We start from the raw sequence: 11440 nt of genomic DNA on the forward strand, positions 1-11440 counted from the left end.
CCACAGTGGTGGCACCCTTTGATAGTCCTGTATATATAGACGATAGTCTATTGTTTTCCACAGTGGTGGCACCCTTTGATAGTCCTGTATATATATAGACGATAGTCTATAACATGGTGCCACCGCTGTGGAAATGGTTAGTTTTTAGAATTGGGGTTTGAGGAGCTTTAACCAGAGCGGCACCGGGGCTTGGTTGGTGCTTTAAACAAGGGGGTTTTAAACATTGGTGGGGAATTTGGAAGGAAAAGAGAATGGAATTTTCCCACGAACTTTCTGAAGCCCCCTCCTGTTTCTAAAGGTTCACTCCTGTTGGTGCGTCGGGTTTGGACTGGAGGCAGACAGGAATGCGGTGGAAGGAGTGTCAGGGCCTGCTGCAGCATTCTAGACGAGAAACAGTTGGTGGCTGGACCAGGTGGATGGCATGGGCATGGGAATCATTGTCTACATCCTCTATCCTTGGAAATCCCCCCCCTACTGCGTCCCAGAAGTTGGCAGAAGAGTCTGATGGCTCGAGACGAGCTCGTTCTATGGGGCACAGATGCACCAGCTCCATCCATGCTGCTCGCTTTGTGCTTCCCTTTGCCCACCGTCAAACACCACGGCACCGCCGTCTTTAGCACAGAGCGATTGAGAATCTTTCTGGGCGATGGCTCTGATCGGGGGCGTAGATGGTGATAGGTTCAAGGAAAAGGCTTCAGTTGTCATCGAGCAGCAGGTATCCAGGTACCCAGCACCACCCCTTACTCACGGGGATAACAGAATGACCAGCCCCAGCCCCTCAGACGCCGTTGCCATACATAAAGGCCTGATTTTACCACCCGTGTGTGCCTTGTGCCCGCCCTGTTATGTGCGCTCAGGAGAAGGGTGCTGTGCTGTCTTCAAGGAAGCTGGGCCACGGGACGCATGGGCGTCGTCTCCTTATACACTGGGAGGAGATCGTGGCTTTGGGGCCCCTTGTCTGTTTGTGTGTTAGCAGATCTGCAAGCTTCTTCTCTGGGGCTTGTTCAGGGACGTGGGCATGAGCGGAAACAGCCTAGTAAGGCAGGAGCCAGAGCAGACTTGAACGGTGGCATCTTTACAGCTGGCAGCCAGAAGACAGAGTTTTCAATCAGCTTGATAAGCTGAAAATTGGTCTCTGCATTGGGTGGTTATTTCCTGCTTTTAAAAGCCACCAGAGACACAATGTTGCCTGCCCTACCTCTGGAATCTAAAATGTTGAGCCAGGGGTGGAGCTTTCTACTCCTGGGATTCTTGGATGGTTGTGCAGCCTTGTTGCAGGTGACCTGAAAGTGCTCATGGGGTCCCAGGCCTCAGGGGGCCATCCTAACAGTGGATGGGGGCTCATGTAGGAGGAAGATGGTCTTGTTTCTGTAAGAAAATTGGGAATCCAGCAGCGACTGCCATACTCTTGGCATTTCTCCCCCAGACATCTCTGGGCTACCTGTCGGTACGCTAATTATTTTTTGTATTGTTCAAATTGTATTTGAATAAGTTGCTGGCTGCTGTTGAGTCGGCCCCATGACCATGGCCACCCCGTGCATGTCCATTGTGATCCTCAGGGTAGTCACTGGCTAATATTTGGATGTTCGATTGCCAGGCTGCCCTAGGCTGTCTTAGTCTCGAAGCTCCCTTAATACTTGCCCGGCATCCTGGTATGATGCAAGCCTTTGCCGGCAGATTGGTGGCGGTGGCACCTGAAGGGAATTGGCTGGGAATAAGACCCAGGTCTCCTGCATGGAACGCAAGGACTCTACCATTGGGTCCCCACTGGCCCCATTTCCGTGTTTCACGCACGTCATCTTACAGCCTGGAAGGAGAGAAGGGAATAGAAAACAAAACCCATTGTTTCATTTCCATCCCGGGCAGAGTCCATGCGGTCCTGTTCCGAACTCAAGAGAATCCGGGGGTCGTTTAGGAAGGGATGGCGGCCACGACAGGCATGGGGTGCGAAGTGAGAAGGGGGCAGAAGGGGTGAGGCAGGCTGTCCTTGGAGGGTGACTCTTCATTGAAATTGCTGAACTTTTCAGAGCCCTAGGTCTTCCTGACAGGGTCTTGGGTCTACAAACGAAAGCCAGAGAATCCCAAAGCAAGGTGTGAATGATTCAGCCGGTCAACTTTGGTGTTCCATTTGTTTTCCACTTAGGAGGACGTTCACGGCCTTCGAGTCAATTCTTAACCCTAGCCACCCTTCAGGACCGCGTAGGACAGCTCTGTAGAGTTGTTGAGGCCGCACAGCTTTACAGGAGCAGACAGCTTCAGCTTTGCCCCATGGAGTGCTCCGCGGGTTTGAACCTGACCAGCCCAGCACTTCAGCCACTCTGCCACCCGGCCTCCTTCTCACAAGGACAGGCCACTGAAAAACAAAAGCAAAGCCATGATGCTATTTGGGTCTAGCAACAGTATCTATCAGGAAGGACTTCCAGAACTTTCCGAGTCTGCTTCCAGAAGGTGATTTATGAATCAGTTGGGATGGGCTTTCCCCAGGTAACCCCTGCTACATGATGGTCTTTAGGGGCAACCTGAGTTTTGTAATTCAAACCGATCACAAGCTCAGGGAAAACAGAACTCAGGTACTTTCTGGGAAAGAAGAACGAAGCTGGAGAGGGACCGTTATGTCCCCTCTTGAAGTTTGTGAGCACAAGTTATTCAGCAGGGATGTTGATTGATTGTAAAGTGGAGTTTGTCTGAATTTGAAAGTGTTTTGGATTCCCGAGAGAAAAGGTGCTGTGGTGGCACCAGGGTTGCTGTCGCTGGGTTGGTGTTGGTGGCCGTTGTTGACGTGATTCCAACTCCTGGTGACTCCATGTGAGTGCCCTGTGCAGGGCCGCTCCAGAGAGTGTCCAAGGCACGTCACCAAGCCTGTCGCCCTCAGTGTACCAGCAGAAGTCCAGCGGCCAACTTTCCCACCGGGAGTTGAGTGTTTACCTGTTTGTACTACCAAGGGGGCGTCAAAGATGGCGGAGTCAGTCACCCCTTACTCAGTCCAGCTGTTTCCATCCGTGCTGGCACCAACCTCTACTAGCCCCCCGCCATGTTGGAAGTCTTTGTCAGGGCGCTCTGCGTATTGGTTCCCCATGGATCCCGCCAGCTACTGCCCACCAAACCAAGCTGCCTGCCAGTGGATTGCCACGAGTGCCCACTGCTATTGAGCGGATTCTGACTCAGCCGCCCTGCACAGGGTTTCCAAAAGGCCTTTGTACATCTTTAAGGGCACAGACAGTCTCATCTTCCTTCCAGTGAGTGGCTGGTGGATTTGAACCTCTGACCTTGTGGTTAGCAGGCCAGTGCTTACCCTTCAGCCTCACCATTGGCCCCTCAAAGAAATAAGTCAACCTGTATTCCACGGATTGTGTTCATTCTCTTGATTCTTGATTGTCCTGGATGACGTTAAGAACATGTAGAAATAACTCAGTTCCATTTCTTAAGTCATGGGCAAACTGCCAGGTTGTACTTATTTATTTTTAAGTCATAAAACATGCCATCCGGAGTTCATCAGAGCTATAGGAGACCAGGGAAGGGAGCATGTTCTGGGGGTGGGGAGTTTAGTGATGAAAGGGAGGTTTAGCTGCAGCCCTAGCGGTGGCCACACCTGTCCGAGAGGCCTCACCTGCCCCACCTCACCTGTGTGTGGCCCTGTGGGCTGGGTTGACAGTGGTCATGCCCTCCATCATGCCACAGGACTGCAGCCGTACTCACAACTGCCCCGACCCAAATACGGAAGATTGTTTTCTTGTCCTTTGGCTCGGGAGAGGTTGACATTCCATTTCCCCCACGTTCTGTTCCGTATGTGCTTCCTCCAGATGGCCTGCCCCAGAGAGGGCCTTGGGGTCTGGGAACGGCTCATGATACAAGTAAGGTCAGCCCGGGGGTGGGCTGGCTCAGAAGACAGCCGACCAAAGACAAGGTTTCCCAAACTCCTTCTAAGCCCTGGGAATGGAGCCAGCACCCTGCTCTTGAGAAGTCTTTGTCCCAAAGCTCAGGAAGCATAAGTGGGCCCACCCTTAGCCACTCAGAGGTGGCCCAGGTGTGTTTTTCTGCTGGTCTGCCCTGCTTCTTCTCAAGTCTTATTAAAAAAGCTCCCGGGGGTTCTTGGTTTGGGGGTGGCTAGCAAATGGAATGGGGAGCGAGCATATGAACAATGGGGAGGGGTGAGTAAAAAGATTGGATTTGGACACAGTGGTCCTAGGGAATGGGGGCAACGAAGGCATAGTGGTAAAGCCCTCACCTTCTGTGGGGGGGACGGGGAGCAAGCGGGCCGACACCACCCTGGGTCAGTTGCTACGGTATGCTGACCAGGTCTCAGCAGAGCTTTCCGACCCAGGCAGACTAGAAGGAAAGAAGGCCTGCTGTTTGCTTCTGAAAAACCAGCCAGTGAAATCCCTCAGTACCAGCCAGTCCCCTGTGCATGAAGTTGCCCTGCATCTGAGCTTCGACTCGGTGGCAGCTAAGCTCAGGATGGTGTGCACTGTGGAGGGCCTGTCCTGAGTGGGGCTGACAGAGAGAAGAGGGGAGGGGAGTGCAGGAGCTGGAATAGCACCACACAGGGAGTCTAGGCAGGAAAAATCACACACCACAGGTTGAACGGAGTGGGATTAGAGTTCCAGGCTCCTCTGGGGAGCCAAATGAAACATGAAGACCAGGCCACTCGGGACACATTCGCCACCAAGGCACAGTGACCTGTTCCACTCTGATTCCTCTTCAGAGGCCCTGAGGGTTAATAAGGAGCCCATAGTGTAACTAGCTGCCTGCAGTCACATTTCAGAATGCGGCCCCATCAGCTGCAAGCCTCCTCAAAACCAGTAGGGGGCATGTGCTAGGGTGTGTGACTGTGCATGTGAGCACACACGTGCGTGCGTCTGCATGTGGCATGTGTACGTGTGAGAGAGGGAGAGCTGGGGAGGCCGGTGTCTGGTCTAGCAGCTTGCTGGAGTCCTGGGCTCGCTGCAGACATCTTCCATTGTCTCCCTTTGTTACCTTTCCTGAGCCACACGGGCCTTTGTTTTCTTACGTGTGAGATGGGGATTCTCCGCGAGCTGGTGATCAAAGCCGTTCTGGTGCCTCGGGTGCCTGCAAAACACTCTGGCTTCTGTCATGATTTATTCAAAGCCTCTCCTAATTCCATCCCCCCCATCCCACCCCAGCTGGGTCTTGTAAGAAAGAGCAAGGGCCCGGCCTTATTGGGGTCTTCCCTCCCTCATGACTTAGGATCCCCTCAGTGAGCGGAGGGGACAGGGGAGAAGCATGCTGCCTTCTCAGAGGGAGGGGCTGGGTTCTGCACATCCCAGTATTCTGGTTGACGTTCTTTCCCCCTGGCGGTGAGGCAGCTAGCTGTCTGGAGCAGCTGTGGGGGCAGAGGCCAGGAGGGGGGTGAAGGGAGTATACGGTGACTCAGTGCCGTGTGTAGAATAGAGCTATGGGTTGGGTGTAGCGGAGCCCTGGCACTGGGGTGGGACTATAGGGGCCAGATGGTGATGGAGCAGGAAGCAACTGCCATGGGACAGGAAGGCAGCTGATGCTAAGAAGGCCTGGTGTGCGCACCTTGGTGCCATACAGGGTGGTAAACGTGTGCTCTCTGGGAGACCATTACCCACCCTCCGTGCCCGTGACAGGCATCACTAACCTACCAGGCTATACTCTCGTGCTCTGGTCAGAAGTGCAGCCCCCCTGTATGTGTGGGTGTTTTCGTTTTCGTTTTTTTGGCATAGTTGTGTCAGTGAGTTGGCATAAGAGGTGGAACGTATTGTGTGCCAGAGGCGTGATAGAAAGGACAGAGTTCAGAGTCAAGGAGAGATACATTCCACTGACAAGCTTTGTGACCCGAGCAAATGTATCGGTCGGGTCTTGTTTGTTGCAAGGGATAGAAACCCAATTCAAAGTGCTCTAAGCCAGCAGTTCTCAACCTGTGGGGTCGCGACCCCTTTGGGGTCTGAACGACCCTCTCACAGGGGTTGCCTGATTCATAACAGTAGCAAAATGACAGTGAAGAAGTAGCAACGAAAATAATTTTACAGTTTGGAGGGGGGTGACCACAACATGAGGAACTGTATGAAAGGGTCGCAGCATTAGGAAGGTTGAGAACCACTGCTCTAAGCTAAGTTCTTTAGGTAAGGTAGCCGGAACGCTCCGCGTAGGGCCAGCTTTAGGCATGGCTGGATGAAGTTGTTGGAGCAAGTCTCCAGGACAGACTCTTTCTGTCCATCAGCGTTCTGATCCGGTCAGCTGGATCCTGTCCACCGGATTCTGTCCTTCCGTCTGCATTGATCCCTGGGGTAGAGGGGGTGGTGGGAGCCATCGGTTCTAGATAGCTGTTTACTCTGGGAACGGAGGGTCTGACGGGTCTACTCTGGGAGAATAAGCCCAGGATACGAATTGGGGATGTGGCTCTTTGAAGCTCCAAGGCCTCACCTGTGCACTGTGAGGTGGAGCGAGGAGAGGGAAGGGATTGAACAAGCCAGCTCGTTCTGCACTTGGCCCCTGCAAACACTGAGCAGAGCAGGCTGCCATTGCGAGGGGACTCATAAGGGACGTATGTGCTGCTGGTCTGGCTGCTGCAGCCTCCTCCCCAAAAGCCGCCTCCAGAAGTTGGCAGGATGGGAGTAGGAGGGAGAAACCGTGTTCGTCACCACCACCCAGTGTCACCTGAACGCTGGAGCTGCTCCTGCTGCCCCTGGCCTGGTGACTGGTGGTGCCATGTCTCCAGATCAGGTACCTGCCGTGGGAGGTTCAGGTGTAGGGCCATGCTGAGCTGATCACCTGGCTGAGACCTGACAGGGTTCTCGAGTGGATGGAGGTGTGTGTCCCAAGTATGCACCGTGTCTTAGAGACAGACCGTGATGTTGAAGGCTTAAGCTCCTCTGAAGCTGAGCTGTGGAAACTTGCCCCTCTGGATCGCTCTGGTTTTACTCAGGCTTCCTTCCAGAGCAGGCCCGTCTACCTCAAACCCTGCCAAACCCGGCCCCATTAGGTATATGTAATGCTGGTCAAATGCGTGGCTGACCGTGACAACACCTCCTTTCTTGGGGTCAGGGACTCCACAGGGCTTCGTGTGGTCAGTTCTGGCGTGGGGTCTCTCATGAGGTTGCAGTTGGATGGCCACGGGCAGCTGGGGGCTGGCTGGGTCTCATTCTCTCCGAGTGATCATCCCATAGGCCAGCTTCCTCGCTCCAGCACGGCAGCCTCAGGCCATGCTTTGCCTGGCAGCTTGACATCATTCCCTCCCAGGGAGCATCCTGAGAGAGTCGGGTGTGGGAGCAGCTTTGCCTTTCTGTGACCTGGGCCTGGCCGTTGTCTCATGTCCCTTCTGTTGCCCTTGACTGATGAAAGCACACAGTGGGCACCTGTCCCATTTCAAGGCAGGCCATAGGTTCTGCTCCCAGTGAGAAAGGGACACAGAGGACTGTCTTCCATGTCTTACAGCCTCCCTACCTCTGGCATCCAGCTGGCACGTGATGCCCAGCTGAGTCTGGGGTACCTGGATATGACTTTAGACCCCAACACCCTCGTTTTATTGTATTTATTTTCTCCGACTTGAAAATTCAGGTGCACAGAGTGAAGCGATTCACGCTTTTCTGTCGGTGGTACGTTTATCACCATTCATTCACATGACACCCTCTTTTGGTTCACCCGTTCTCCTTGGTCTTCATAGTCAACCCCGATGTTCTTCCTCCTGGCCTTCCTTTAGTGTTTGTTCTGTCTAATGATTATCATTTTGTTCGCGTTCGTAGAAATGAGGTAACTTTAATGTCTACCATGTCATTGGTCTGTGTAATAGTCTGGGTACTTTGGAGAAACAAATGCACAGCAACTCATGGATAAGAGAGAGTTTTATGTAAAGAAAAGGTGCATCACAAAAACATCCCAACCCAATGCTGCCCAAGCCCACAAGTCCAACATTAACCCATTAACCCAACACCAGTCCACAAAGTCCTCCACCTCACGACAGAGGCAATGATGCCGACTGTAGGAGGAAAGCTGAGTCAGTGAATGTGTAAGCATCTCAGCGCTGGCAGGGGTCTCCACACAGCTGCTCCAGCACCCAGGGCTGCATCGGGATAGATCCATGTGGCTTCTCCTTGGGGATGTCTTGTAGGAAATCCATCTTGCAAGCTGAAGCAGGGAACTGCTAAGGCAGCTGCACCCGGTGCAACCATCACAAAACAAGAGACCCGAGAACTAGAAATGCGAGGCTCACCACCCATTTATCCCTCCACCTTTCAATTAACCCCACATGTGATTATCGGCCAGGCTGGCAAAATTAACTAACTCAGTCTGCACCTTCCTTTTCTTGGGCCTAGACATGATTGAACACATACATCTGATCTCTTGTCCCCTAAAATGGGACAGGGAGACTCAGAACAGGGCCCTCACTTGTCCAAGGTGACACAGCTGAGCGAGAAGACGTTTTCCAATTCCGTCTCCCTGCATGACTCCCTGGGATTGCCAGTGTGCCACCTCCTACCTGCCACAATGTCTTGAAATAAGATTAAAGGGGAAAACAACAACAACAACAACAAATAAATTGGGAGTCTGGTTTGGGTCTCCCCAGCTGCTTGTCACAAGCTGACCTGCTCTCTCTCCAGTAACGGTTGTCCTTTGTCCTCGCTTTGTGCAGGTTCCAACTATGGGAGCCCGCGCCCAGCTCATGCCAACATGAACGCCAACGCAGCTGCGGGGCTTGCTCCGGAGCACATCCCCACCCCAGGGGCAGCCCTGTCCTGGCAGGCGGCCATCGATGCGGCCCGGCAGGCGAAGCTGATGGGCAGTGGTGGCAACGCGACCATCTCCACGGTCAGCTCCACACAGCGGAAGCGGCAGCAGTACGGCAAACCCAAGAAGCAGGGCAGCACGCCCGCCACGCGCCCGCCCCGCGCCCTGCTCTGCTTGACGTTGAAGAACCCCATCCGGAGGGCGTGCATCAGCATCGTGGAATGGAAATATCCTTTGAGCGCCGGGCTGGGTGGGGCATGCCAAGGGGCCCTGGGGTGGGGGGTGGGGGGCGTGCGGGGCATCCTTCCAAGGCTTGCTGGGTACTGGTCTCTGTTGGCAGTGCTTTGCCTACACACAGGTCCTCTGCCCATGGCCTCCCCATCCCTGGAGCACTGCTAGAGTACCGTGTTCTAGACCCTCACCCAGACCTGCTGAATCAGAACCGCTGGGGGAAGGCCCAGGACTCTGCCTGCTAACAGCGGTGGACTAGCTCATCTCTAGGATTCCTTACAGTCTCGCAGACTTGCTCACACGGTCTGTTGCAATGGCGTGAGCGCTGAACTTGGTGATTGGGGAGTCTGGGCTCTAGACCTGCGTGTGCTCATTAACTCGCGGTGGGCATTGGAGAAGTTTCCCAGGCGCTCTGCGCCTTGGGTGTCCTTAGGACCCAGTGATCGGTCAGGTCTTTTCCTGATTGGAACTCCTTCTCTCTGTGGGCACGATTTCTCTGGGGGAGTTCCGCGACCCTCCCCCCGGTGACACTGAGGGGTGAATGGCTCAGACAGTGAGCACTGGGCCTTCCTTTTCAAAGTTCCTTCCTCTTGTCTTCAAGACAGGTGGGTGCAGGGTGAGTCTTACTAGGTGGGGTGTTGTAGCACTTTAGCTCATTGTTCACGTACGATGGTCTCCTGCCTGGTGTTGTGGTCGTGAAATGAGGGCCCGGGACTCTCCCTGAGCGGCCTGCTGACGGTGGGGGACCCAGGGTTTCCTTCGAATCCTAGGCAGGCAATATCAGTGGAGAACTCAAGACGACGACGTAGAATTTAGATGGTGACGTAGAATTTAATTTCGGTCCCTGAAGGCGGTGCCCGCACAGACGGATCAGACATCACATCTGTGAAGTGAAACTCTGCCTTTCACATAGCAGGAAGGATGGCTGCCGCCAGACCGGAAATACACAGTACCCATCCCACCATGCTCTGGAAGACCCATGGCATACCCAACCCCCACCCTCACCCCCAGCCACCCTTGCTGGTCTTCAGGTTCTCTGGAAGCTGCTGGAGGATGAGGCAGTAAACAAAACAGAACAACACTCTGATCTTCAGTGTCACAGATTAAAGCCCAGACCTCCAGACTTGGACTACACAGATGAAAAATCAAACCTCCCCCATGACGCTTGTGTCCTGAGGCTGCCCCGCTGCCGCGAGGAAAGAGGCGGGGGTGGCGGGTTCCCGTCTGAGGCAGGCACTGCTCAAATACACACGAGGGAAGATGAAGTCAAATGCAATCTAAATAAATAAAAGGAGGGGGAAAAGTTTTTAGAAATCTGTGTTTACTCTGGCACGCGACTGGCCTCCACTGCTTTTGACATATTAGGAAGAAACTTGGCGGGGACCCACGAGAAGCACTTAAAAAGGCATATGTTTCTTTTCGGAATACAAGGGGCTTGGAATGCATTGTTTAAACAAAATTCTGATGAATCTTTGATTCATTTTCGAAAGCATGCATGGGTTTGTATTGTGTTTGTATCACTTGTGCCCTCGGCAGCATGAACTTCCTTGACTCCCTTCCTCAGACCATTTGAAATAATTATTTTACTGACTATTTTTGCCAATTGCGTGGCCTTAGCGATCTATATCCCCTTCCCAGAGGACGATTCCAACGCCACCAACTCCAACCTGGTGAGTCTGCCCGCGTCGCGTTGCCGCCTCGCCTAGCGTGATGGAGCGCGTCCAGTCGGGCGTGGACGTGGACTTGACATGTACAAAAGCATCACAGGGCTCCAGCCTCAAGAGCTATTTTGCTATTTATTCAAATCAGCCCCCGTCTTATCACCTTCTGTTCTGAGAAAGATTATTCCAATTATCTGGGAGGGAGCGCTGGGTGTGTGTGTGTGTGCGCGCACATGCGTGTTGAGTAGCACATCCTGTGATTGCTCCCAAATGTGCTGTGTAGGTCCCAAGTGCAGGTGCGGGTAGGAGTGAACGTGTAGTCTTGGATCATTTGTTGTATTTATTTTGAGTTCCTTCACTCCATTGGCCGGGTCTGCTCAGGTGACCTTTGGCGTCGCCTCTCGATAAATAATTTCTAGGACGCTTTTAGGAAAGTTGGCTTTAGCCAAGATGCATCTGTCTGTTAAAAGGGTCTCATTTTCTTGGGAAAGGCCGCTTTTTCGTTTGGATTGTGGGGAGGCCGGTGCTGGCCATCGGGAGTTAGGATTCGTCCATGGAAAAAAGTGGAGCCCGTGTTTACTTTCGCCCGAAGTCATGACAGAGGCCTTCGCTCCGTCTGGGCCTGTGAGGGAAAGCGCTCTGGAATGCGATTGGCAAAAGCGGGCACTCTGGGACGCCTGTGTTGCCGGCCCGCCTCTAGCCCCACCCTCTGCAAACAACACATGTGATCTCCACGAAACGTGTTTGGTCCTCCCAAAGCCACTGCTCTCCCTGTCACCCCTCACCTCCCTCCCTCGAAATTTGTGAGATCCAACGGTCTGATGAGCTTGCAGTCCAAAGCA

At 53.5% G+C, this 11440-nt stretch overlaps 1 protein-coding gene across 1 annotated transcript in view; it reads left to right on the forward strand.

The window, feature by feature from the left end:
- The window catches only part of CACNA1C (calcium voltage-gated channel subunit alpha1 C), an 865289-nt gene that overhangs the window by 186941 nt on the left and 666908 nt on the right, over positions 1-11440 (forward strand). Inside the window, exons 2-3 of the mRNA XM_045295927.1 lie at positions 8612-8933; positions 10502-10607. Of these exons, the coding sequence (XP_045151862.1) occupies positions 8612-8933; positions 10502-10607 (428 nt within the window). The remainder of the gene's footprint in view (positions 1-8611; positions 8934-10501; positions 10608-11440) is intronic.

This window comes from Echinops telfairi, unplaced genomic scaffold (assembly GCF_000313985.2).
Source record: "Echinops telfairi isolate 266 unplaced genomic scaffold, ASM31398v2 ScPeMD7_6273;HRSCAF=7185, whole genome shotgun sequence".
In the NCBI taxonomy this organism is placed as follows: domain Eukaryota; kingdom Metazoa; phylum Chordata; class Mammalia; order Afrosoricida; family Tenrecidae; genus Echinops; species Echinops telfairi.